General features: G+C 38.2%; 1 protein-coding gene across 10 annotated transcripts in view; it reads left to right on the top strand.

Annotated features, from left to right (window-relative positions):
- ANKRD44 (ankyrin repeat domain 44) overlaps window positions 1-26,686 on the top strand; it is a 360,684-nt gene that overhangs the window by 139,935 nt on the left and 194,063 nt on the right. For all 10 annotated transcript variants that reach the window (XM_072612776.1, XM_072612773.1, XM_072612772.1 and 7 more), the window contains exon 2: window positions 16,883-16,966. In XM_072612776.1, the coding sequence (XP_072468877.1) occupies window positions 16,883-16,966 (84 nt within the window). The remainder of the gene's footprint in view (window positions 1-16,882; window positions 16,967-26,686) is intronic.

Here is a 26,686-nt window from a genome sequence, read left to right as displayed (position 1 = left end):
TCTCATCTTCCTGAGTTCAAATCTGGCCTTAGACACTAACTAGCTGTGTAATCCTGGGCAAGTCAGTTAACCCCATTTGCCTCATTTTCCTTATCTGTAAAATGAGTTGGAGAAGGAGATCGCAAACCACTTCAGTATCTCTGCCAAGAAAACCCCAAAGTGAGGTCATGAAGGGGAACATGACTGATATGACTGAACAACAACGACACCTCCCTTCTGGCAGCGTTGTGAGGATCTACCAATAAACATTTAAGTACCCACTCTACACAGCTGGTAAGTGTGACCCTGGGCAAGTCACTTAATTTGTATTTGTCTCAGGTCTTCATCTGTAAAAATGAGGACACCCTGGAGAAGGAAATGGAAAACTACTTCACTAGTCACAAAGAGGTGGATAGGACTGGACTGAACAGCAGCAGCTATGTTCTAGGCACTGTGCTAAGGCAAGCAAAAACACAAAAAGAGGTGAAAGACCATCCCTGCTGTTCACGCCAAATGGGGTAATGTTTGCAAAGTGCTTTGCAAATCTTAAAGAGCCAGGAAAATGGTAGCAATGATGATTTTTATTATCGCTAGTCCCTGGCTAATCAAGCTTTTCTAACATGTTCCCCCTTCTCTGAACATCAGTAGAACCATAGATTTCTAGAGCCATAGGGGATTTGGAGGTTCATCCAGTAATAAGATTTTTTGCTTTCATGCTCCAAAGTACCTGACAGTTCATTTAATCTAATTCTTTCCTTTTACAGATAAGGAAACTGAAACTGAGAAACTTGCTCAAGGTTTTTGTTGTTCAGTAAGACTCTTCATGACCCCATTTGGGGTTTTCTTGGCAGAGATACTGGAGTGGTTTGCCATTTCCTCCAGCACATTTTACAGATGAGAAAACTGAGACTGACAAAGTTAAGTGACTTGCCCAGGGTCACACAGTTATTAAGTGTCTGAGGCTAGATTTGAACTCAGTCTTTCTGACTCCAGGCCCTGTGCTCTATCCCCTGTGACCCCTAACTGTTCAAGTTTACTCAGCTGGTAAAGGTGGGATCTCAGCCTACTTTTCATTCTACTGACTATTAACTCTGTCCTCCACCTTCACCACACTGCTTCTAATTCTTACCAACAAGGGAAAAAAATTGATTCACATTTTATTATAGTTATCTAAGATATGTAACTAGACTATGAAAATCAGAAGAGAACTTAAAATACTTGCATGATTTAATTTCTGTTAGGGGGTGTGCTATATGTCACTATGAACATTGTCTCTCTTAGGGCTTTAGAGTACCTGACAGCCCTGATAAGATGGGAGCAGTGGTTAGGCCAGTTCCTTTAGAAGGCAGGATGCTAGCTAGCATCAGAGTTCATGTGACTTCCTGTCACCTAGCTAACTAGAGCAGAATAAGTCTGAATTTCACAAGAGAAAAAGTAAAGAAAGCAAAATTTGCAAAACTTCCGCTGTTTTACTGATAAGTATGTGGTAGAAGGGACCATTTTAGAGAGAATAGTAGTGCGTATTGTGAGGCCTGTGTCCTGCTCCTTTGAAGGAACTTTCTGGTACAATATGACTAGGTGATATTGAGTGTGTGTTCATCCTTTGTTGCTGAAAAAGACCATGCCATCAGAGAAATGATGACATGACTTGCACTTGACCTTGTTTTGAGTGAGGGAGGGCTGTGTGGGTCACCAGCCTCACTTCTCCTCCAGAACATCTGAACCCAGTGACCAGATATTCATCAGGATGACTGGAGATGACCCAGGATGAGGCAGTTGGGGTTAAGTGACTTGCCCAAGGTCACACAGGTAGTGAGTGTCAAGTGTCTGAGGTGAGATTTGAACTCAGGTGCTCTTGATTTCTGCACTGGTGCTCTATCCCTTGCTCCACCTACATAAGAAGTCCCAGCCCAGGAGTGGGGAACCTGAGGCCTCAAGGCCACATGTGGCTCTGTAGGTGCTCAAGTGCAGCCCTTTGACTGAATCCAAATATGTGACCTCGAGGCTGCAGGTTCTCCAGTCTATTGCCTTAGTGCGGGGCTATGACAGGATCAGTTTGAACATATCTGTTATCACAAAGCAATGGATGCAGTTCTGAGATTTCTCTTTATGGGATGGCAGGATTTGGAGTTAGAAAAATACCTTATAGCTCATCTGGTCCAATATCCTCATTTTCCACACAAGAAAACTGAGGCTGAGAAGGGGCTGAAGTGACTTTTTAAAAAATTTATTTTATTTTTAATTTATGGAATAAAACAAGCACTTCTATACCACAGTACAGTAAAAAGATAATTGCACATGAAACTTGCTTTCCCTTTTGAATATAAATATCAAATGACTTCCTTGCCTTTGGGCAGGTAGGCATGGAGATTCTATATTCCCTTTACAGGGTCCTGGCCATTCTGAATCCCTTTCCTCAAGGATCACACAGGTAATAATTAGTGTGGTGGGAATTCAAATTTGGGAGTTCCAAATCCAAATTTAGTAGGAGACAGGTAGGTGGCAGAGCTGAAGGGAAAGCTGGACCTGGAGTGAGGAAGACTGAGTTCAGTTTCCACTTCAGACCATGACTAGCTGTGTGTCCCTGGACAAATCTCTTTTCTTCATTTTCAGAATGGTGATAATAATAACACTTACCTCCCAGGTTGTTGTGAAGATCAAATGAAAAATATTTAAGTAGTTTGCAAACCTTAAAACTATAGCTATCAGTAGCATGAGGAGCAACACCAGAAGTGGAATCAGGGAAGACCTGAGATTTGAACTCAGACACAATAGCTGGGCAACTCACTTAACTTTGTTTGACTCAGTTTCCCTCATCTGTAAAATGAGTTGGAGAAGGAAATGGCAAACCACTCCAATTTCTTTGCCAAGAAAACCCCTAATGGGGTCACGGAGAGTCAGGCACAAATGAAATGACTGAACACTATTAATTACATCAGTAATTGTATTAGCAATAGTATTCTACACTATACTGTGTTGCTGTCCCTCATTTTTTCATCCTCTGCTAGTGGTGGCTGTAGGAAATAAATATTACATAATTATCCATTCTTCAAGGAAATATGATTAAAACAGCTCTTTTTTTCTTTTACTAGAATTTCTCACTTCAAATTATTTGATGTTTCCCAAATTTCTAGCATTTACCAGTTTTCATCTCTATTGCTTTCCATCTCCTTTGGATGTCTGCAACTACGTGTTCTTGTCAGGGCTTGGGTAGAAGTAGCTAGGTTACCTCCAGGAAAACCACTATGATGGCAGCCATAAACGGAATCACCCTCAGCAAATACCATTAATTAGCCATAAAAGGTTTGTGACTTGGCTGTTTTTATAAGCATCGGGGTATATGGTATGTGGCCTGGAAGCTGAGATTGTCTAGATAACTTAAACCTGAAAATATTCAGCGTGATCAGGATCAAGGATTTTACTCTGTTTTCTAGACTACTCATCTTACTGTGATTATGAAATATGAATTCCTGGCATCTTTTAGAGAAGAAGGGACATCTGAATACAGACTTCTTTTAGGAAGAGAAGGGCATGAGTGTGTGGTCTTAGCAGGCCCTAGATAATGTGGCTATAACAAAAAAACCCCAACCTCCTATTGTTCTGAGAAGGGAGATTAATTTGTGAGAAACCCAATTTGGAGTTTGGGGATAATTTTGCATAACTTGTCAGTCAATTCTCAAAAAATAAATTGCTAATTCCCTGATGTACATTGAAATGTGGCATTCCATTGAAAGAGCCCAGGAATGAGAAGATATGCCTTCTATTCCTGGCTCTAGTTTTTTATATTTTTACTCATTTTTAACATTATACTAACAAACATTAGTCTCAAAATACTTATTTTTTTAATTTTTAAAAATAATTTTACTGAGCTTTTGGATTTTTTTATTGCCTAAAATTCACCACTTCCCCCTTCATAGCCCTGCCTCTCCCAGAAAGCCATACCTAAAACCAAAATTAAATTATTTAAAAAAAAAATAATAAAAGAAGGAAAAAGTCAGCAGAACTGCTCAATACAATGAAAAAAATGATAATATATATGATATTTCACACTTGTAGATCTCTGCACAAGAGAGGTATCTTCTCATATCTTTGGGACCAAGCTTTTTTTTTTTTGCTTGTTTTGTGACTCTTTTTTCCATTTACGTCAGTGTAGTCATGGTAAATACTGTTTTCTTTGTTTTGTTTACTTTGCATCAGTTCATGTAAGTCTTTCAGTACTTCCCTGTATGTGTCATTTTTATAGCACATTAATATTTCATTATATCAAAATACTTCTTATATGATGACATGTCTAAGAATTTTAGAACCAGAAGAACCCTTGGAGTTCATCTCATTGAGCTGAATCGTTCTACAGGGCACCATCTCTACATAGGAACTGAATCCTAGGGAGATAACAAGGTAGTATACGTAAAATCACAAAAGCAGCATGTAGTGTGATTATCATTTGTAGTATTTGTATTTTTATTCAAGTTTACAATTGCGTTTGGGCTTCACTTCACCTTTTAGAATATTTAAGTCCCAGGGACTATGGAATTAATTCAGCTAAGTTTCAGATTTGATCTTGAGTCATTTGAGAAAAGAATCCTATGAAAGGAGAATGTGGGGGCAGTTACTTGGCAGGAAAGCAACAGGAAAATACAGCATCTGGCAAAGTATGTCTCCCTTGTTTTGCTTTGCCCTTTATGGACGTGACCAATTTCTGAAAGGTTGTGATTTACATTTAGTGTCATGGTGGCAAGTTAGACAAAACAGAATCGCCTCCCTGGAGGCTCATGGGGGATGCAGGGAAGGGTGCCAGGAAGGAAAGGAAGTAACCTTGATTTCACCTGGTAACACGAGCATCTCCAAAGGCAGGAGATCTGGACTCTGTATATATGGAGAAAGGAGGAAGAAAGCCAAGAGACTGAGCTAAAGTTAACATCCAGGAATAAGGCAGCAATCGTAGAATAGAAAATGGTATTTACTTTTACAGTGCCTAAGAAGGCAGTTTTAGGGAAAGCATATACAGTTATCCTTTCCACATCTTGGGAGTTGAGAGTTCTCTGCCCCCTCCCCCAAATCTGGAAAATCCATGTAAATTTTTTGGAGAAATCTGAATTTTTTTTCTTTTATAAGGTGTTCATGGTACCTTATTGTAAAATTTGGGTTGATATTGTATGATACTATATGTATGTTTTATACATTTCTGAGTTTCTAACCTTCTTCTGTGTCATTTGCTGATCTCCACATGTTATCTGTGGCTTCTGCAAAATTTCTCCCAAATTCTCATTTAATTTCTTTTGCCAACCCGTGATATATCAAAACTGTGATGGGTACAGTTATGATACGGAAGGGATAACTGTACATCAATCATAGAGGAATTCCATTGATTTCACAGTGAACACTCGAATTATTAAAATTGTTATTATTATTAAAAACACTTGAAATACTAAAGTAGAAACTTGGACAAACCACCAAGATTAAAATGTTTCTACAACTCACTCACCTTTCCCCTTTGCTCAGAATCTTCAATGGCTTCCCATTGTCTATAAGGATAGAGTTTCATAGACTGGTAGAATGTTTAAGAGATCATAGGGGTTATTTTGTTGAACCCCATCCTTGTAGAGATGGGGAAACTAAGGGTCATTAGGGTGAAGTGACCTACCAGCTTGTACATGCAGCAAGTTAATTGGAAGAGTGGGGCCCAGAACTTGGATCTCTTAGTTGTGGCCTAATGCTTTTGCCTCTTTACGGCTGCTCAGCCTGACATTTTAAGGCCCTCAGCAGGTATCTAGTTCCAATCTGTGGTTGTCTTATTTCCCATTATTGCTGGCTTTATAGCTAAGCTGGTCTGTTGTCCCCAGTATTATTTAATCATTCCTGCTTGTAAGCTTTTGCTTTTTTGTCTGGCAGATAGTAGGGGTTTAATAAATGTTTGAATTGATTAGTGAGTGATGTTGTCTCTTTGCCTACAATTTTCCACCCATTTCTTTAAGGTAGGCTCAAGATTCACTTCCATTATCTTTTTTTTTTGAGGGGGGAATTGTATCTCTGATTTCATTAGGAACTGACTGAACCTGAGCCAAGCAGTAGGTGCATAAGATTCAAAGCTGAAACTGAAAAGGACCTCAAGACATCTAATTCACCCTCTTCAGTTTGCAGATGAGGACGCTGTCAGAGGGAGATTCTCGAAACCAAGTCTTCCTGTATCTGGTTCTATCTGCCACGTTCAGGCTACCCTTCAGTAATGATCATAATACAAATAAATAGCACTTTATACAAAAAGCTTTACAGCAACTCTGCAAGGGGTGCAGGCAGAGGTGTGCTGGCAACTCTCCAAAATATGTAAAACACTTTTAAATTCATTTACATTGTTAGTATTTTCTCCCTTGCTTTATTAAATTTAGACAAGCCACAAAACAATCAAGCTCTGATTTGTAGCAGTTAATCATTTCTGAGATTTAAATGCTCATCCTGAAAATTTAACAGTTGGCTCAGCAGGTATGAGCTGGCTCCAGCACCTCCCTGGATAGTGTAGGAATTAGCTCCATTTTACAAATGAGGCTCAGAAACTGAGCCTTAGAAGGAAGGTGATTTACAAGGCTACACATATAGCAAGGAGCAGAATATAGACTCAACCCAGCCTATGACTTCAAATCTAATGTTTTTCTCCTAAATCCTGAAACCTTCTAGCCCATATGTACCTCTGCTGCCACCCCAAAGTCCCTGATTTCTGAATTTTGGCAGTTACTGTGCACTCCACTGAGTTATTAGTTACTCTTAAAATACATAATTGGACTTTGTCTTGGTCTGCACCATGTTCCTGGAAAATGTGATGAAATAGATTGTCTTTTCCTATGTAGAAACAATACTTTCAGGGTTGTGTTTCAGACAAGAAAGTGAGCATCCAATAAATCACAGCAATGACTTAACAGTATGTCCGGAAAGCAAAAACACAACTATTTTATCTACCTCTTTAATCATTTAAAATAGTCCCAGTTAGGTTCTAAGTTTGAATAACACAGGTATACATATTTGTAAAGGAAGGGGCCTTGGTCCACTGAGATGCAGACTGGATCGGTTTTGTGAGGTGATACAACTTTTGTGAAGTCATATGACAAGGCATGTTTCAGCCTCTCTGTTGTCTGTACTGAAGTCTGCTCCACTTCTTTCCTTCTATTGTTGGCTCCAAATAAGAGGAGTGGACCAGATTAGATTAGAATCCTGGCACTTCTGTTGGACTGTTGTTTCTAGCAAATGACTTGAAATTGCATGTTTTCCCTTCCATTAACTATGCCTCTTGGAACAGACATATCTTTAAAGGTTCTGGGCTTTGCAGCATTGTGCTTAGTGCTGTGGATTTTATAAAATCAAAGTGGGGCTAGGAGTGGGGGAGGGAAGGGATAACATGAATCAGTAGAGGTCAACTGGAGCCGATATTGTAGTTTTAAACAATCCTTCTTCCCTCCTTAACAAACTTTTCAACCAAACCATTATAACCAGGTGCCAAATTGACAAGTTTGAGTTTCTTTCTTTTTAATTGCCTTGCTCACCTTCTGGCAGAAGTGCTAATGAATAGTGTTAATGAAGAGAAAAATGACTGAAAGAGACCTCTAGAGGAGAAGAAGAAACAAAAGGCATGAATATGCCTAACACTGGAAGACAGAACTCTGAATAATTACATCAAAGCTCTAATCATGTAAGCTGCCTTCATGTTGGAAAAGTCAACAAAAATTGGTCTCTTTTACATTCTTATGCTAGATGCCTTGTAATAGGAGTTATAATTTACTAGGGCAGCTAGATGATGCAGTGGATAGTGATGGGTTTGGAGTCAGGAAGACTTATTTTTCTGAATTCAAATCTGGCCTCAGATACTTACTAGCTGTGTGACCCTGGGCAAGTCACTTAAGTGTGCTCTGCCTCAGTTTCTTCATCTGTCAAATGAGCTGGAGTCACTCCAAGAAGATCCCAAATGGGATCGTGAAGAGTTTGACACAACTGAAAATGACTGAATCATGTGTTATATATACATAAGCAGATTAACTATAGGATATTGTTCATTAATATTCAGAACACTAAAACTTAATTTCAATAATTGGAAGTATTGAAAAGTTTCCATGCACGGCTTCTCTAATTATTACTTATGGGGCAAAGTTCATAGAGATGTATGATATCCCTGATAAATTCATTTATTTATATCCACGTTTACTCAGCATCTTATACAGACCTTATGACACTGAAGAGAAATTACTTCCATATTATGACCGTCATTATCCTTCTGTGATAGATTTGAATTCCTCTCCAAAAAAGAAGAGTCTGTATTTAGAAATCTTGCGTAATGGCATCCTTTGAGCAGGTTTACAAAGCAAGATCCTTGTATATAGTGATAAAGCAAGTTTTGTTGGTTAAATCTAATGACTTGAACCAATTTTGACCGTCTCTTTTGCAAAACTGTAAGTGCTGGCTGATGCACAGATCAGTTGTTACCTAATAAAGGGTTTCAGCTTATTCACTTAAGTGGATGATTTCAAGCAACAGTATATAATGTCTTCCTGTCTTGCCTTCAGCTGTCAGATGACAAGAGTCTGGACACATGCTTAGGAATATCTTGTTCACTTTAAGCTATTGGTTTTGTGTGTATGTGTGTCTGCATTTTCTTTTAGCCTTAAATTTCTTGGTCATCCAGTCTGATCAGAAATAGATAAACAAATTATCAGGACATTTAAAGAATTTTTTTGAGATTCACATCTTCTCCTTATTCAAAATTTTAGTTTCCCACTGACATTTACATGACATCTTTTTATTCTGTTGGTCTTCTTTCCTACAGTGGTCCTCTGTAGAAAATTTAGTGCTGATCTAGGGGATGGTTTTTCACTCTGTTGTGGTTTTAATGCACTCAAACACCTGTGCCTTTTGAGTAAGAAATTCACTGTAAACTGGGGAAAGTACTTCACAGGTGGCATTGTACTACAGAGAACATTGAGGTTTTACATTCTAAACTCATACATGTCCACAGCTTATAATTCTATTACACTTTAAAGTTTGAAAAGCACTTTCCTCACACCGGCCTGATCAGGTAGATAGTACAAGTATTATAGTACCCATTTTGTTGAAAAGGAGAGCTGCTGTTCAAATTCAGGGATGCTGAATTTAAATCCAGCACACTTTACATTGCACTACATTTTGTCGTTCACTTACTTCAGTCATGTCCAACTCTTTATGACTCCATTTGAGGTCTTCTTGGCAAAGATAATGGAGTGGTGCTGTATCCTCCTCTAGCTCATTTTACAGATGAGGAAACTGAGGCAAACAGGGTCACAGAAGTAGTAAGTGTCTGAGGCCAGATTTGAATTCATGAAGATGAATCTTCTTGATTTGGCAAGGCACTCTATCCACTGTGCCACCTAGCTGCCCATGCACCACATTTATTTAGTGGTAGAGTGCTTTTTGCTTTGTCAGTAGGAGGTGACCAAATGACTAAGATTTACTTTCTCTGCTAATAATAATGCTAGGACCATGGCATGATTTTCTAGCAATAGTGGCAAGACCAAGGATAATATAAGGTGTGTAGGGAAAGCTAAGAATAATAAAAGAGAATTTAAAAAAAGTTGTATTGGAGAAAAGAGAAATACAAAAGGCCTGTTCACTGGGAAAGTGGGTGGGTTTAAATAGTATCTTTCATGCCAAGACCTCAAAATGAGAATCCAAAGGCTCAGTTGGGTGTAGTATTTTAACTGACAACCTTTTTGGAAGTAACAGTTCTCAACTCAACATATCTATATTTATGTATTGAATATGGAGAACATTTTGAGACTTCAGTGTCCTTTGTAATTGTTGACTCTGGAGGAGAAAGTGAGGTTGATGACCTTGCACAGCTCTCCCTCACTTAAATCCAATTCACTTGAAGTCATGGCATCACTTCCCTGATGTCATGGTACTCTTTGAGAACGAAGGACAAACATCAATCTTGGGTATTTTTTTTTACCGTGTACCAGACAACAGTTTACTCTCTTGCTCCCTCTAGTGTAAAAATTGTGGTTTAAATTAACCTACTTCAAATCAGAAAGCCCAGTGGGATTTCAATATAAATTCCAGTAGTTTAGGATAGGGTCAAAGAAACAATACTTCGAATCCTGTGGACTAAATTTCTACAGATGAAGGGAAGGAACTGAAAAATGTAATGTAAAGACTCAAGAACAAACAATTCCAATGAGGAAAAGAAGGGGAAGCTGGCAGATGTGGCTGCACAGGGAACTCATCATCTTAAGGTTGTCTAAAAAGACAGGGATGAAGATTGAGGTAATACATATACACAAATGTGTCATAGTCCTGAAAGAAAACTGTCAGGAGTATAACACTAAGATTATAAACTGAAATTAGTGAGAAAAATTAAGATCAGTGGGTATGGTTTTTAATGTTTTAAAGCTACACTGGGGAAAAGTGGAATCAAGAAAGAATAAAACCACTGTAGAATGGTGGAGGTAGGGGGGAATGGGATGATAATTTTAGACATTAGAGATAAGGTAGAGTTGCTTAACTCTCCTTTTGCAGCTGTTTTCTCTGCCAAGGAGCAAGATCTTTGGACTGATATGGACAGAACAAATACAGATAAATAAGTAGTTAATAACATATTGTAAACTCAGTGAAGGCAGGAACTATCTTTTGCCTCTTTTTGTATCTGGTCGCTCCCTCTTCCTGTACCTGGCATGTAGTAGGCACTTAATAATGTCAATTGATCGATTAATTTGAGGATAAATGGGGAGAGAGCAAAAAGTCACCTAGATACCTTAGAGCAAAAAGTAATGCAATGACTGTACATATTTGTAGTGGGTTTTGTTTTTCTTGCCTTTTCAGTGGGTAAAGGAAGAGGAAAGGAAAGAATTAAGATCTGAAAATAAAACAAAAATTTAAAAACAAAAAGTAATGCAAGTTCATAGGATCATAGATCTAAAAGAGAATTTGGAGATTTATTCTGACTCCTCATTTTATAGATGAGAATAGTTGAAGCTTTTTTAATACATATTGTCTCATTCTTCAGGTGAGATACCTAGGGCCCAGAGAAGGACATGAACTGCCCACGACTACATAGGAGGTAATAAGTTGCTAAGAAAAATATCTTTAATAATAAGAAGAAAGAATCTTTGTTACATGTGATGGTTTTCTGGGTGGGAAAGAGGCAATATAAAAACAAAAGATATCAATAAAAATTTATATAGGAAGCATGCTGAGACTTAAATCTAGTGTACTTTTCACTAAGCTACTTCCCAAGGAGACTGGCAAAGAGATGAACCTTTATCTTGTTGCTTGTTTGGTCTGATGATACCCACTGGGAGATGGTTGGTAAAAGTGGCCTTTGGATCCAAATATCTTCCTTGGCTCCCCAGCCTCAGACCTCCTGCTGGAGAGTGTCAGAACAGAAGGCAGTTCTCTCTGGAAGGCTGTCAGCCACGCTTCCAATTGAGATGATCAGGGGCGCTGGCAGATGCTCCTGAAAGACAGTGTGACAATTCATTTTTGAATAACTAAGCCTTCTCTGTATCATCTGTTAAGGAGGTCCCCAAGTTTTCGATGAACTTGAACTGCTTAGTCAGCTTCCTTTCTACCTCCCTGTTTGCCCAGTTGCTGATGATCCCAGTAACTTCAACAATGTCAGAGGAATTTCATTTTATTAAAGCTAAGCATGCCTAGAAAAATTTTTGGTAGTTGATAATGGAATCATGGTCGCCCCACAGTTAAACAAACAGAGCCTTCTAATGGAAGGTGGGATTGCATTGATGTATCTTACATGATTTCTAAACTTCATTTTCCCCTCTGCTATGGAATTTTTGCAGCTTTGACTTTTGTTACTTATTTCATGTTTATTCATTCACTACTCCCTTTGTATTTCATTATAAACATATTTAAATTTATTTCATGTGCTGCTACTCCTGAAATGTGTGAACCTTCCAATGGAAATACTTAAATGTTACTAGAATTAACACCATGTTGGTATACAGGTAAAGGGAAGCAAGTCACACAACAATCTCAGTGGTATTGCTGTAGGTCCTTAAACAAAAGTGAAAGAATAGGGGAAAAAATGCAGAATGCTTGACTATTTTAGTGGTCATGGGGTAGGGTGGGGAATAAGGTCTTAAGCACTGTAACTGAGTATTATAAAACAAATGTTCTCTAGAGGCAGCATTATTTGGCCATAAGATGGCCAATAATTAACTGGAAGGTCTAGTATTAGTCTGGACTTCTGTGGTGAAGGGAGAATCAGAAACTATGGTGGAGTGAATGGAGCTTTGAACCAGGGCACCAGAATTTAGAAAATGCAAAAATATGTAGAAAGAAAGGTCCGTTCCCTGACGCATTCCTTCTTTGCCTGCAGGTTGCAATGTCCCAGGGTCTTTCTCCATTGGTTAAGGTCTTAAAGCCTCTCTCCCATGCTTGACTTGAGGGTTCATTTAGTATTGCTGGCTTTAGACCACCATTATTTTGTACTTCTTATCCAAGACACTAAAAAATGCTAGTCAGGACTGGGTGTGTGTGTGTAGTGGGGTACATATTGAAAATGTCTGTTTATATTTCCAGGAAAAGGAAATAAATGCTAAAAATATGTGTTGTTTTCTTCCACTGGTATGTGTGTGTGTGTGTGTGTGTGTGTGTGTGCGCGCGTGCGCGTGTATGTGTAGATGTGTAGGGGACACATCTACAATCCTCCTCTTAATTATTTCTCTAAAATCAATGCCACTCAAATGGTTACAATTTTTTACATCAATTTTTTTTTTAAAGCAATGGTGATTATTTTATAGAATAAGGCTGTGTATGAATTGTTTGAGCAGGATACACAAATGTGAATAAATGTGAATGTCTGGTTTAAAATCACAGTGCTGTTGGGGACCCAACTGTGAAGAACACTGGCATGGTCAGACTAATATCATCCCTGTGACCTGTGCTGCTCTCTTCAGGCTTGAGGAAACAAGTATTATCTGTTTCACAGGGAATGTGTAGTGGGTGTATATGTACATAAAACTGGAATTCCTAAGACCTGAGGCTTTGACACTTCTTAGGTCTCTAAAGAACTCCACTATTGGTGAATGCATGGCAGAAGGGCCCCTCTTATCCTGCACACTGGTTTTACTCTTTGGTCTAAGTGTCCCCAACACCCCTCCTTGAGAACATTCCAGGCATAGCTTAGAACTGTTTGCTTTTCTTGATGAATGAATGCAGAAAGAACCAGTGCAGTCTACAGATTCCTTTAAATATGTAAGTGATGATCTACCTTGCTATCCAAATTTCTGGTTGCATAAGTGACTTACAGAGGCTAATTAATTCCAACACGGTGGAAGGGTTGGCTCCAGTCTCTGTTCCACAGCTATTGATAGAAGAAATTGATTTTTTCATTCAAAGTCCTGTCTTTTTCTTCACTATGTAGGGCTCAAAAAGGCATAAAATATCATACACATTTATGGCAACTTGACCGCTATTCAGATTTTCCTTGAGAAAAGAGAGTAAGCTACCACTCCAAGAAGTTTCTTGACATATCCTCTTATCAAAGTGCCTTATGCCATGTAAGTCCAGAAATTTTAAAAAAATTGTCTTGAAAATCATGTCTGCCTGAGTGTCTAGTTACCTGAAAGAATGATTTGAGGATAATAGATTTGTCCCCAAATAATCTTTTCATTTTTAAACATTAAGTTCAAACTCCTCAAAGAGCTAATAATCAACAAACAGTAGAAAACCTGCATCCATTTTCTTGACTCTTCTTTTCTTGTCTTATTGAGAATCCACTCCTGATCATTATTCCTTTCACCAGAGCTGTAATTAAAAGAGAACATAAGAAAGAATTAGGGGGGGAACTGGAGCTCCTTCCATCTTCCTTTCCCTTCTGTTTCATATGCACATCAGGGAGGTCATACTTTAAATCTCACCCTTACCATAAATGACTGTACCTCAAAGACACCAAATTCTGAAATTCCTGTCTTTGCCTGTAATCTCTTCTTCAAACCCTTGGGTTTGAATTCTACTTAGAATACTTACAAGCTGTGTGACCCTGAGCAAGTCAGTTAACCTTTCCATTGAAGTTTTCTCATTGGTAAAATGGGCATAATAATACTGCCATGAAGGTACTTGACACAGTGGTACGGAGAGGTATTCTTGCTATCAGGAAGACCTTAGTTCAAGTGTCACTTGTGTATGACCCTAGTCAAGTCCCTTGATTTCTCCAAGCAGCTCTAGAATAGAAGCTTCCAATCTGTTTTGGGCAATTTCATCATACCAGTGTAGTCACAGATTTGGACTAAAAGAGCCCCACAGGGTTGCTGTGAGATATATGTGTGACACTTTGTCAACCTTTAAGTCACAGAAGAGTTGGGGAGGGAGAGGATGGGTATTACAAGTAGAGAGCGTAGCCTTGGCTGTTACGTCTAACTACTGTTATGTCTAACAGTAGACGTCAATTGTTAATATTGACACTATTGAATGAAAGGGAGGGGAATTACTTAAAGAACAAGGTCATTGATGAGATAGGAAGGGAGAGGGTGGACATTACAAAGAGAGAGATTATTCTTATTTTTTAACCCTGCTAGTATCAGTCTCTTGACCCACTGATTTCTCTATCCTTTAATTTTTGGACCCTCTGCCATGTTCCAATTAAAAAGGTTCGAGAGACATAGTTTTGGGGTAATTTAATCATTTTATCAATAAGGCCAGCACATTATTAACAAAAGGATGGTCATTTGATGAACTCTCTTAGACCAATGACAGTCATGATGGTGGGGCTCAGGGCTTATATATTCTTTTGGCAATCAATTCTGCTTACCTCAATGGAAGGTGGGCTATATTAAAAAGAGAGGCTGAGAGTGACATCATGTCACCCTTGGACTGAGAGTCTTATCTCTATACCCAGATACCTTTAGCTTTGGGCAATCTAATCAGAGAATTTATCCCTACTAAAACCTGCATAGACACGATGGGCCTCCCCACCTCAGATTCAATCCTCATAAGGTTGGGTGGAGTCTGACCAAGTTTGAGGAGAGTTTTACTCAGCCTTATTATCAAGACAGTGAACTTTTTGTTAAAAATCAGGTCTTTAGAAGAAGAGGATACCTGTATCTCCTTAAATTATTGGTAATTAATAATCCTTTCTCTTAGTCACACATACTCTGCATATCTATCCCTAGAGGAAGATACTTTATTTCCATTATCCTCTTCCTCCTTTGGTCCTCCCCAGTTGTTGAAGACTGCTGGAGATAATCAGGAAACTTCGGATTGGGTTTATTACACATTTATGCTGATCAATCTCAACTGTAGAGAATGCTGTTTTTATTCTTCTTTTATTGACTATCCCTTTCTCCAGAATGGTAGTCCTAAATTTTCTACTTTTTCTTCAAGTCCCCAACTCCAACTCTGCTCCCCTTATCCTTACATGATTTCCTTCATTTCCTCCCTGTGTCAAGAAGATAGAAAACATTTAAAATGACTTTCCTGACTTTCCTTCTCCAAACTTCCCAGTGTCTTCATCCATCCTCTCCTTTTTCCTCTCATTCATGGAATGAAGGAGCCCTCCTCTTTGCCAAGGCTACACTCTCTACTTGTAATACCCATCCTCTCCCTCCCCAACTCTTCTGTGATTTTGCTTTTTAAATAATTCCCCTTCCTTTTATTCGTTGTCAGTCTCTTCCTTACAGTGGTCCTTCAAATTACTAACCTTTGTCTTGATTGCCTTTCATGTTCAGGCTTCTAGAAAGAATGTTAGCATGGTACCACATGCCTGTAATCCCAGTTTGGGGGAAAGCTAAGGTACATGGATCTCTTGTACTTGGGGATTCTGAGCTGCAGTAGGCTATGTTGACACTACAATAAGATTTATATTATTATGGTGAACCTAAGGAGGGATAAAGCAGTATAGGTCAGAAATGGAGCAGTTCAAAGTTCCAATGCCAATCAGTTGTCATATCAGGCCCTTAAGTAGTCTCTGAATTACTAGACTTTTGAAAAGATTCAGTCTTTAAAAAAAAAAAAAAAGACTGCTTATCACTCATTTTTAAATCTACTACAACCCTGTGTCAGTCTTCACCACTCTACTGAAATGGTTCTCTCCACAGTCAAAAACCACCTCTTTATCTTTCGATTAAATGACATGTTTTGCTTTCCCTCCTCTTTGAACTAGCATTATTTACCACCTCTTCCTTGAGATCTATTCCCTTCTTGGCTTATGCAACATTGCAATACTTAATTCTACTGCTTCTCCTTTTTTTCTCACCATCCTTTCTGTCTCCTTATCTGGCCTCTTATCATTTCTCTGATCTTTGGGGGGTTCACAAGGTTTTGCCTTTAGTCTTCTTACTTCATATAGTATCTTCCTTGGTTATTCATCCTGGTTTCAATTATTATCCCTGTTCAGATAATTTGAAAATCTGTATCTCTACCCTAATGCTTCCCACAGCTAATCTGATATTTCCCATCAGATAACTCTTCCTGAATGTCCTACAGCCTCCAACTCAACATGTCCAATTCTGAATTTCTCATCTATTCCTAGTGGTCCCAGCATCCTCTGATGTCACTTTTAATTTGAAACCTCAGAGTCATTTTGATTCTCACTTTTTCCTCAGCCCCCACACCAATTAGTTGCCAAGTCCAGTCCAGATGCAGTATGTCTTACACCCAACCTCTCCTCTCCGTTCCTTAGTTTGGGTCCTAACTTCTTTTTAATTAGACCACTATATAATAGTCTTCTCTCTGGCCTTTCCCACTCCAGTACATCCCCTCTTCAATCTACTTCCCATATGGTTAATGAAGTAATATTTTTAATGCACAACTATGATCCTGTCACTCATTCACTCCATAAATCTTATGTATTAGGTATATATTAAAAGTAGTTAAATAAAAATATATTTTCAAAATAATTAAATCCTGACTTTAATTCTCCTTATGTTTACAGCCCCCACTGGTCCAAGCAATTTTCAGTGGTGATCCAGAAGAGATACGAATGTTGATCTACAAAACAGAAGATGTGAATGCTCTGGTAAGTGATGCTATTTGCTGACCAAATGGTTTTACCTATCCCAGCTCTGAAGACTTGAAACTATTAAGAAAATAGCTGCAATAAACAGGGAATTAAAATGGGGAAAAAATCTGGTAGTCAGTGATTTATGAATTTGATAGTTTCTTAGAACTAATATAAATCTGCAAGTCTATCAAGGATACAGGACTTTTCTCAAGTTCTTATTGTTAACTAAAAACAATGGAAAAAGTTAAAGCATCTTTAATCTCTATCATCTTTAGATTATTATATATTATATTATCATATTAGTATAGTAGAGTATATGGTATGTAGCATACAGTATAATATTATAGTAGTCTGCAGCTTGTCTCCTATTTCCTGTTGATTGCTTTGTCTGCACATCCATATAGTCCAAGCTCAGAAGCCTGGGTTCAAGTTCTACCCCCCGAAATATACTGACTATATGACCTTGGACAAGTAGGAACTCTTTAAGACCTTATGTTACAGAAAAGCTGTTTACCTTCCTTAGTAGGAGGTTTCTCATCTGGGAATCCTGTATTCTAGTGAAATCTCAAGCTCAACCTCTCTTCCTATCTTAGTTTCACAACTTTTTTCCTGGTGAATTATAATCTGAATTTGAGCATTTTTCATGTCTGGAATGTTACCTCTAAATAGCTGGTTGAATGTTAGAAATAGTTATAATTGAAAATAAAATAATAGAATCAAAGCTCTAGATCTGGAAGTTACCTTAGAATCATTTAGTCCAATTCCTTCATTTTACAAATAAGGAAAGTGAGGTTAAGAGAAATTAAGTGAGTAGCACTGTATGGTGGAAGGAGCACTGGCTCTGTCCGGAGGACATGGATTCAGATTTTACCTTGGACACTGCTTACCTAGTTGATTTTGAAAGTTAATGTATCTGAGTGTTAGTTCTTCATCTGTAAAATGGAGGAGATTGGACCAGGGAGGCTCCGAAATCTCTTCCTCTACTCTATTGGTGATCCTCTGATCCTAAATGACCTGCCCACAGTCACACAGGTATTAGAATTAAATTAGAATTAATTAAATTAAATTAAATTAGAATTAAATGAGCCCATGTGTGGGAAGTGTTTTTACAAATGGCAATCCTGTATGTGATGCGTATTCTTATTGTAATCATTATTGAAGCCATAGCCACATTTCAACTTGGTTTTAGATTTCTTCATTAAAAGTTTGGGGGGAAAGACTTTCCTTGGCTAGCACTGAAAACAGATAAAACAACACTGACTGGTTCTTTGGCGCTTTCAGCATAGACAACGCTAGGAGTGGGCTACTCCAGAGGACAATTGGCAGGATGTGAAGGGCAGGCAGCCCAGTGTCTTGACACACAGCATGGGAATTGGCCAGATCTGCCTTGTGGTGGCCCCAACCCTGGGCAAATACTAGAGAATGTGACTTTATTCTACTGATGATGGAAGTAGAGGGAAGGGTGGGGAGAAGAGAGCTTAAAGTCTTTCCAATAATGACACACTTGCAGAAAAATCACACTGCCCTTAGAATGGCTTTTATTTCTGGTTGGGACAACGACATACAGCTGTAGACCATCAAAAGTTAGGCATTTTACCAGTGGTGGACTCTAGTTTCACTGCAGTTCACTTTTGGATATACATGTTTCCCTCAACCATCTAGGGAATTATATTAGAACTCTTAAAAGGGATGTTGCATCTTTTGGACAACTTTAATATTTTCCAGAAATATTAGAGAAATCAGAGGGAGGTCTTGGGGAATAAACACAATTTCTAAACTCATTAAGGTGACAATAGTTCAAGGGTTAATAATTTCATTCTAGTCTCATATTCCCCATCTCACTTCTTGCTCCAGGAGGGTGCCAAGAATGTTGTTCCTTTGTGTCATGGAAGGCAGAGACCCAACCAAACAAGAATTTATTAAGTGCCTACTATGTGCCAGGCATTTGTGAATAGTGCTGGGCCTCAAGTTAGGAAGACTCATCTTCCTGAGTTCAAATCTGGCCTCAGACACATACTAGCTGTGGGACCCTGGGCAAGTTACTTAACCTTGTTTGTCTCAGTTTCCTCTTCTGAAAATGAGGGGTGAAGGAGATGGTAAACCACTCTAGTATCTCTGTGAAGAAAACCCCAAATGAGGTCCTGAAGAATGAGACACAACTGAAAATGACTCAGTAACATGTACCAGACACAGTGATTAAAACTAGGAATATAAAGACAAAAATGATGCTGTCCCTGTCTGCCCTCAAGGAACTTAGATTCTAAGGGGGAGATAGAATGTATAACACTACATATGTTTGTAATAGACACACAATGAGTACGGTACTGTTTGGGGAGCAAGGTCTCTAGAAGCCGAGGAAATTAAGAAAAGCTTCATATAACCAGATCTATTCAATTATAGATTATTGGTAGGGGAACATCTGAGGTTAAGTCTAAAATTAAGCTATTAGACATAGGACTTTAGACCAACAACATTAAGTTAGGGTCCTTTAATTCTTAGTAATACTGTGGAGACAGTTAGGTCAAGAGCTTGTGAAGTTAGCAACATAAATATTATTTGTGTATCAGATGGTTAATGTTTAAAAAAAAAGAAGTTACTAAAAATAAAACTTAATGTCATTGAAACTACAAAAAAAAAAAATGAAAAGCTTCATATAGAAGATGGTACTTGAATTGACATTTGAAGGAAATGAGGGATTCTAAGAGCTAATACCTTCCCATTATATGTCCTTTACGATATCTTTTCAGGCATCATTTATAGTGACTACTTTTGGGAAGGGACAGACGATGATTTTCTGGGACCTAGTTTAGTGCCCAAATTTCAGATTAGTTCTTGTAAGGGAGTTGAAAGAACACAGGACTTCGTCAGGATTCAATCTAGTTTGGACAGATTTGAATCACTATGTAACTAATGAGTAAATCGTGTCATTACCTTTGAATCTCAGTTTTCTCATCTGTAAAATGGTCCCACTAAAGAGGAGTCGTTGTGAGGGAATCAATTTGTAAACCTTGAAGTGTTACAAAAACATAAGAATTGTTGTTATTGATCTAGTTAAGTCAACAAGTGTTTATTAAGCACTTGTACGCCAGGCTATGGAATTTTTAAGGGCTTTTCTTACAGATGATGGTGACCAGATGTTTTCATCATTGAAGAAGAAGAAATTGGATTAAACTGTAGCATGAAGGATTTGATTAGATGTAAGGCAAAATTCTGATTAGTGAAGACTGTTAAATGTTGTAATGGTCTGATGAGGAAGGATGAGAAATCTTCTCTATAAAGTTTAAAAAACAAGCAAAGAAGATAGTGACTCATCTGTCTGGGAGGATTTAACTGTGGTCATGGGAGATATGTTCAGATGACTTCCATACATTACTTTGAATTCTCTGGTGAATATGGGGTCTAGTGAGAACAGCAGACTAGGAGGCAGGAAGACTGGCTTCCAGTTCTAATTCTTTTACTATGTTGACTGTGGGGCAAATCATTCCACCTCATTTTCCCCATCTGTAAATGGGGGGGTTGGGTGATCAGTAATGTCCTTTCCAGCCTTGACACTTTATATTTTGACATTCCTGTAAGACTTAAAATACAAGCTAAAAAACGGAGGCTTTTCCCAGACTTTCTAAATTTAAAAGAGTTTTTTTTAACCTAAACTAGAGATTCATATAGTATCTGAATTCAGTGGGACCTCGTTGGCCATTTGGTCTAGCCCATTTGTGGGGAAAAAAATCCATCCTTGATCATACCTTACAAAAAGTCTCCTATGCTACTCTGGGCAGCTCTGTTAGGAAAATTCCCCTCATCTTGAGCCTAGTTTAATCTTACTGATAACTTCTACCCATTGCTACTGGTTCTGGCTTTTGGGACTGAGAAGTACAAGTTGAATTCCTTTTGCATGTGATAGTTCTTAAAGTACTAGAAGGCAGCTATTTGGCATCAATTGACCAATCAATAAACTTTTATTAAGCCTACCAAGTATCTTCCGTGCTGCCCATCCCCAGTCCTTTCACCTGAGCCTCAGATGACATGTCCTCAAGGCTCTTCTCTGGCTGGAGCTTATGATTTTCCTTCCTAAAATATGGTGCCCAAATCTGAACAAAATATTCCAGATGTGGTCTGATCAAATCTGTCACCTCCCTAGTCATAGACACTGATGCCTGGAGCAAATGACTTACTATGAAGAATTGAGAAAATACTTGGGCCAGAGATTTATGCTTTACAAATTAGGAAACAAAACTGAGATTCTTTGGTGGGAATGGGAGAAGGAAGGCTGAAAGCAGCCAATGCTTTTACATTCTGCACGTAAGGTTGTTTTCTTCCCTGTTAAAATATAAAACCTTCATCTTAAAGTTCATTCAGCTAATGCTATGAGTTCAGCCCCAGAAGTGGAAAGTCTGCTTCTTTGACCCAGTCTGCTCATTTACAGAATCCGTTTTCTGGAATTCAGGGAGGGCAAGTTGGAGTTTCTTTATCACATGAAAGGAAATTAATCATTTTGTTCTTGTGGCCAGGAGCAGATGCCAAGCTGTAACGGGATATGTTGTCCCTTATTGGACCTTTGCCCAGGCCATGGGAATGCCATTTAGAATCTGTGCCCTGTGCTATATAGAGTGATGCATTAGCTCATGTTGCCACTAAGTTAGCCACAGAGATGTCTTTTCAATAGACATTTTAAATGCAAAATTGAAGGCCTAATCAAGGCTTCTTCTGTCTGGTTAGCATCATTCCTTAATTATCCTTTCAGGGCAACCAAGTAGTGTGAGACACCCCATTCTTCAAGAACTGTTTTTCTTCCCTTTGCTCTGACATAATGCCAGCTGAAGATGTCAGAGATTATTCAGCCAGTTTACAAGTGGGGAAATCCTTGTAATTGTACTCAGCTAGAGATGTAAAGTTCAGAGTCTTAGGAATTTTCAAGGTAATAATATTGTTACTTTTTCATGTATGAGATAACCTTGGCATGAAAGGTCCATGCCATACTTTGACTCAAAGACCCATCCTAAAATCTCTTCATTGAACATTTTGGAAGGCTGGCACCAGTTCCCTTTCTCGTAAGCACCCAGGCCATAATACATCAGTGGAAGATTTTACTTATTAATCATATCAAGTTTATATAGTGTTTTTCCATTTGTAAAGTGCCCTCATAGACATCACATTATTTAAACTTTACAACAATCCTATCTGTTAGGCAGGGCAGGTAATTTTTCTGTTACTGATAAGAAAACTGAGGCTAAGAAAGGTTGTGAAAGAAATCATGGTTTGGTACAAGAGCATTATATTTGGGTTTGAGTCCCACCTCTGCCATCTACTACCCATCTGTTTTGACCCAAGTCATTTATTCCTTTTAGGGATCAATTTCCTCATCTGATGTGAAATCAAACTTGGTGGTTTCTGATATCTCTGAATTCTATGGACTTACCCAAATTCACATAGCTAATGACTGGCAAAATCAGGATTTGAACCCAAAACACCACTATCTTCCCAATCACCCATGCTTGCAACCTCAAATAATGTCTTCAACTCCTCACTCACATTCACCCATTGTCAAATCTTGTCATTTCTACCTCTACAATATCTCTTACATGTCCCCCTCTCTCAGATCACACACAGTCACCCTTCTGGTTCAAGCTCTCTCTCCTACACTATTTTAATAGCTTCCTAATCGACCCCCGTCTTAAGTATCTCCTCATTCTAGTCAATTTTTCACTCAGCTGGCAAAGTGATTTTCCCAAAGCATCGGGCTAATCATATCACTCCCTTCTCAATAAATTACAATGATTTCCTGTTAAAATAAGTTAGAATATATGTGGTGCTCTAAGATTTGCATAAGTTATACTTATGTTATTTCGTTGATCCTCACAACAACCCAGTGAGGTAAGTGCTATTTTTTTCTTTTTGTTGAATATCTTTTAAAAATTTTTATATATTTTTAGTTTACAGCATTCAGTTCCACAAACTTTTTAGTTCTGAATTTTCTCCCCCTCTCATCCTCCTCAAGGCAGCGTTCAATCTGATATAGGCTCCACATAAACATTCACATTAAACATATTTTCACATTAGCCATGTGCAAAGAAGAATTATAACCAGCGGAATGAACAAGAAGAAGAAGAAACAAAACAAAAAAAGAGAGAGAGCAAATAGTATCCTTTGATCTGCATTCAGACTCTGTAATTCTTTCTCTGGATGTGGGTAGAATTTTCCATCATGAGCTTTTTGGAGCTGTCTTAGAACCTTGCATTGCCGAGAAGAGCCAGTTCTATCAAAGTTCTATCTCACAACATGGCTGTAACTGTACAGTATTCTCCTGATTCTGCTCCCCTCATTCAGCATCAGTTCATATAAGTCTTTCCAGAATTTTCTGAAGCCTGCCTGCTCATCATTTCTTATAGCACAATAGTATTCCATTACATTCATATACCACAACTTGTTCAGCCATCCGCCAGTGGATGGGCATCCCCTCAATTTCCAGTTCTTTGCCACCACAAAGAGAGCTGCTATAAATATTTTTGTACATGCAGGTTCTTTTCCCATTTGCATGATCTCTTTGGGATACAGCTGGTAGGTGCTATTTTTAATTCCCATTTTACAAATGAGAAAATTGAGGTTGAATAAGTGATGTACCCATGGCAAAACTGTCACTAAGTGTCAGAAGGATTTAAACTCAGTTCTTACCCCTAGGATCAAATATAAATTCTCTGTTTGACATATATATAGCCCTTTATAACCTGATCTCTTCTTACTTTTCAGGGCTTTTTATACCTTATGCCCTTCCACTCACTCTATGAGCCAGCTACATTGGTCAATTTGCTTATGCATAAGCCTATAACTCTCCCATCTTCTCAGTTTGTGCCTTTGTGATAGCTACCCTCCATGACTGGACTTCTCATCCTCCTCTCTGCCTCCTAGCTTCCCTGGATTCTTTCAAGACTCTGCTTAAAGCCTGCCTTTTGTAATAAGCTATTCCCATTCTCCAGCTGCTAGTGCCCTCTTTATGGAACTACCTTCCATTTCTACCATGTGTACACACATATGTAGCCATGTAGGTATATTTATGAATTTTCTGTTTATATTGCTATTTACGTATTTTCTCCCCTATAAAAATGTGAGCTCTTAGAAAGCTTTTGAGTTATTTTTCAAGCATGTCTGACCCTTTGTGACCTCATCTGGGGTTTTCTTAAAAAGATACTGGAGTGGCTTGCCATTTCTTTCTGCAGCTCATTTTACAGATGAGTAAGTGAGGCGAACAGGGTTAAGTGACTTGCCCAGGATCATACATATAGTAAATGTCTGAGGACAGATTTAAACTCAGGAAGATGAGTTTTCCTGATTCCAAGCCCATTGCTCTATCCACTGTCACCTAGTTGTCTCTTCTTTGAGATTAGGAGCTATGTTTTTTATTTTCTTTGTGTGTCCTCCACTTAGGACAGTGCATGTAGTAAGCATTCAATAAAAGATTAAATAAATGAATTAATGATTGTTGACTGACTGCCTTGGCAGATCAGGGCTTTTTCTTTATTGAGGTTTTCTCTCCTTTGACTAGAACTTACTTTAAAATTTCCTAAATAATTTATGCCCTGGAGGTCTGCCAGTAATTCTCCTAAATCATCTTGAGGATAGGGTGGAAAGGTAAAAAGTTCAAAGATGCGCACCCCTCCCACAGTCTAAGCCTACATTTTCTAGTTGTTCATGCTGCGTCAAAAAGAGAAACAAAACCCAGCAAAGTTGAATCAGGACAGAGATGGAAGTTAAAGTAATGAATGTAGTGTTGGCAACATTTACAGATAAGTATAATATCCCTTTGCTTTGCCCTCCTCCCCCACCCCATCCATAGTGGTTTGGGACTCAAGCTCATCCAAACTCACAACTCTGTTGATGAAAGGATAGCCTTGGCCTCTGCCTGGAGCTAGCTGAACTTTCCTGGAGGGTCCTGGGATCACCTTCTTTCTCTGTCAATTTCTATGACATCTGTAAACTATTGCTCTTCGAATTAACTCCAGGTTTTACTGTCTCTGTGCTGTTTTCTGGCTCATGTCTGTATTATTCTTCATGGCGATTATTACTCTATCAGATAACTGATGGGAAGGCAAGGGGTGGAAACTTCCTGCCTATCCATTTCATTGAGCCAGAGCAAAGCCTTCTGAGCCTTGGTGGGAAGGAAACTTTATTCATCATCTCCCACACATGTAAACCCCTGTCCATATATAGGAAACCTTTCCCTCCCTCCCAGATAGAAAAAAGGAAGGAAGAGCTATGCATGGCCAGTCCATCAAGGACCCCCTCTGTATGTAGGAACATGCTTAGTATTAGTGCATAAAATATATGTTAAGTAATAGCAAAAAGCCCAGTGTAGGACAAAAACACATATACTATCCACATTGAAATCCTAAAGAAGTCTTTGCCTCATCCTAAGGTAGGGGTTCTTAATCTGAGGTCTGTGAACTTAAAAACATTTTTCAATAATTATTTTCAATATGATTGGTTTCCTTTGTAATTCTCTTTATTTAAAAGCATTATTCTGAAAAGGAGTCCATAAGCTTCCCCAGGCTATGATACAAGAAAGATTAAGAATCCCAATCTTAAGGAAAAGGCAGAATTTATTGCTCTTTAGGCTGCTAGTTGTTCATGTGGATAGAATGCCTTATTAGGAGTAAAAACAATCTCTATTCAAATTATGACTCAGACACTTACTAACTGTGTGACTTTGGGGAAAATCATTTAACCTTTCAAGAAGCCTCAGTTTCTTCATCTATAAAATGGGATTGATAATAATCATACCTACCTCATGGTAGGATTATTGTGAGAATCAAATAAGAAAATATATTTAAAGTGCCTCACAAACCTTAAAGCTATTTGTGGATGTTAACTGTTTGGTTTGGGGGCCCTTATTTTCACAACAGTTGGGAAGTTTAGTATGTGGTGGCAAGGGGCTATATTTTTTATGTTTGATGAGAAGGAAGCTTTTCTTCTGCTAGCATATCATCCTTATATTTTTTATTGATCTTTTCCCTGGTCAGTGAAGATGGGAGTGAATGGAAAAAAATTGGTCTTGTAATACCTCAGTTCTAATTAGTAATATGAGCCGAATTTCATAGCTAAAATGATCCTGATGGCAGAGAAACAAAAAAAAAAAAAGGAGCTCTTTTAGATAAAGTGAGATTAAGAAGAGAGCTCTATTACTTGACAAATTGGTTGTAACCAACAAAACCTAACCAAATGAACTAGAGAAAGAAATTTCACTCAAAATACAGATACTGTCAAATATTTGGGAATGTATATACCAAGATTTACCCAAAGACTATATGCATCTACCTGTAACAAACTCTTTGCAGGTAAGTACAGATCTAAATAATTAGAGAAATACTTCATTGCATACAGGTAGGTCAAGCCAATATAAAAAATGGCAATACTACCTAAATTAATTTATTTTTCAGTACCATACAAATCAGACCCCCAAAAGAACATTAATTAACCTAGAAAAAAAATTCAATTCTCATAGAGAAACAAAAGGTCAATAATCTCCAGGGTAATAATGAAAAAGAGGGAAGGAAGAGAGTCTAAAGGTATCAGATCTGAAAACATGCTACAAAGTATTAATTATCAAAATGATTTATTAATGGCTTAAAAAAGGAGTATAATGCTTAACATGCCCAAAGACCCTTGTAACTGGATGAAAGACTCACTATTTGACAAGGACCCCCCTAGGAAATCTAAACAATAGTCTGGCAGAAATTCTATTTA

This window comes from Notamacropus eugenii, chromosome 5 (assembly GCF_028372415.1).
Source record: "Notamacropus eugenii isolate mMacEug1 chromosome 5, mMacEug1.pri_v2, whole genome shotgun sequence".
NCBI classification, from domain to species: Eukaryota; Metazoa; Chordata; class Mammalia; order Diprotodontia; family Macropodidae; genus Notamacropus; species Notamacropus eugenii.
The sequence above is the reverse complement of the archived record's forward strand: the minus strand, read 5'-3'. Positions and strand labels throughout refer to the sequence as shown.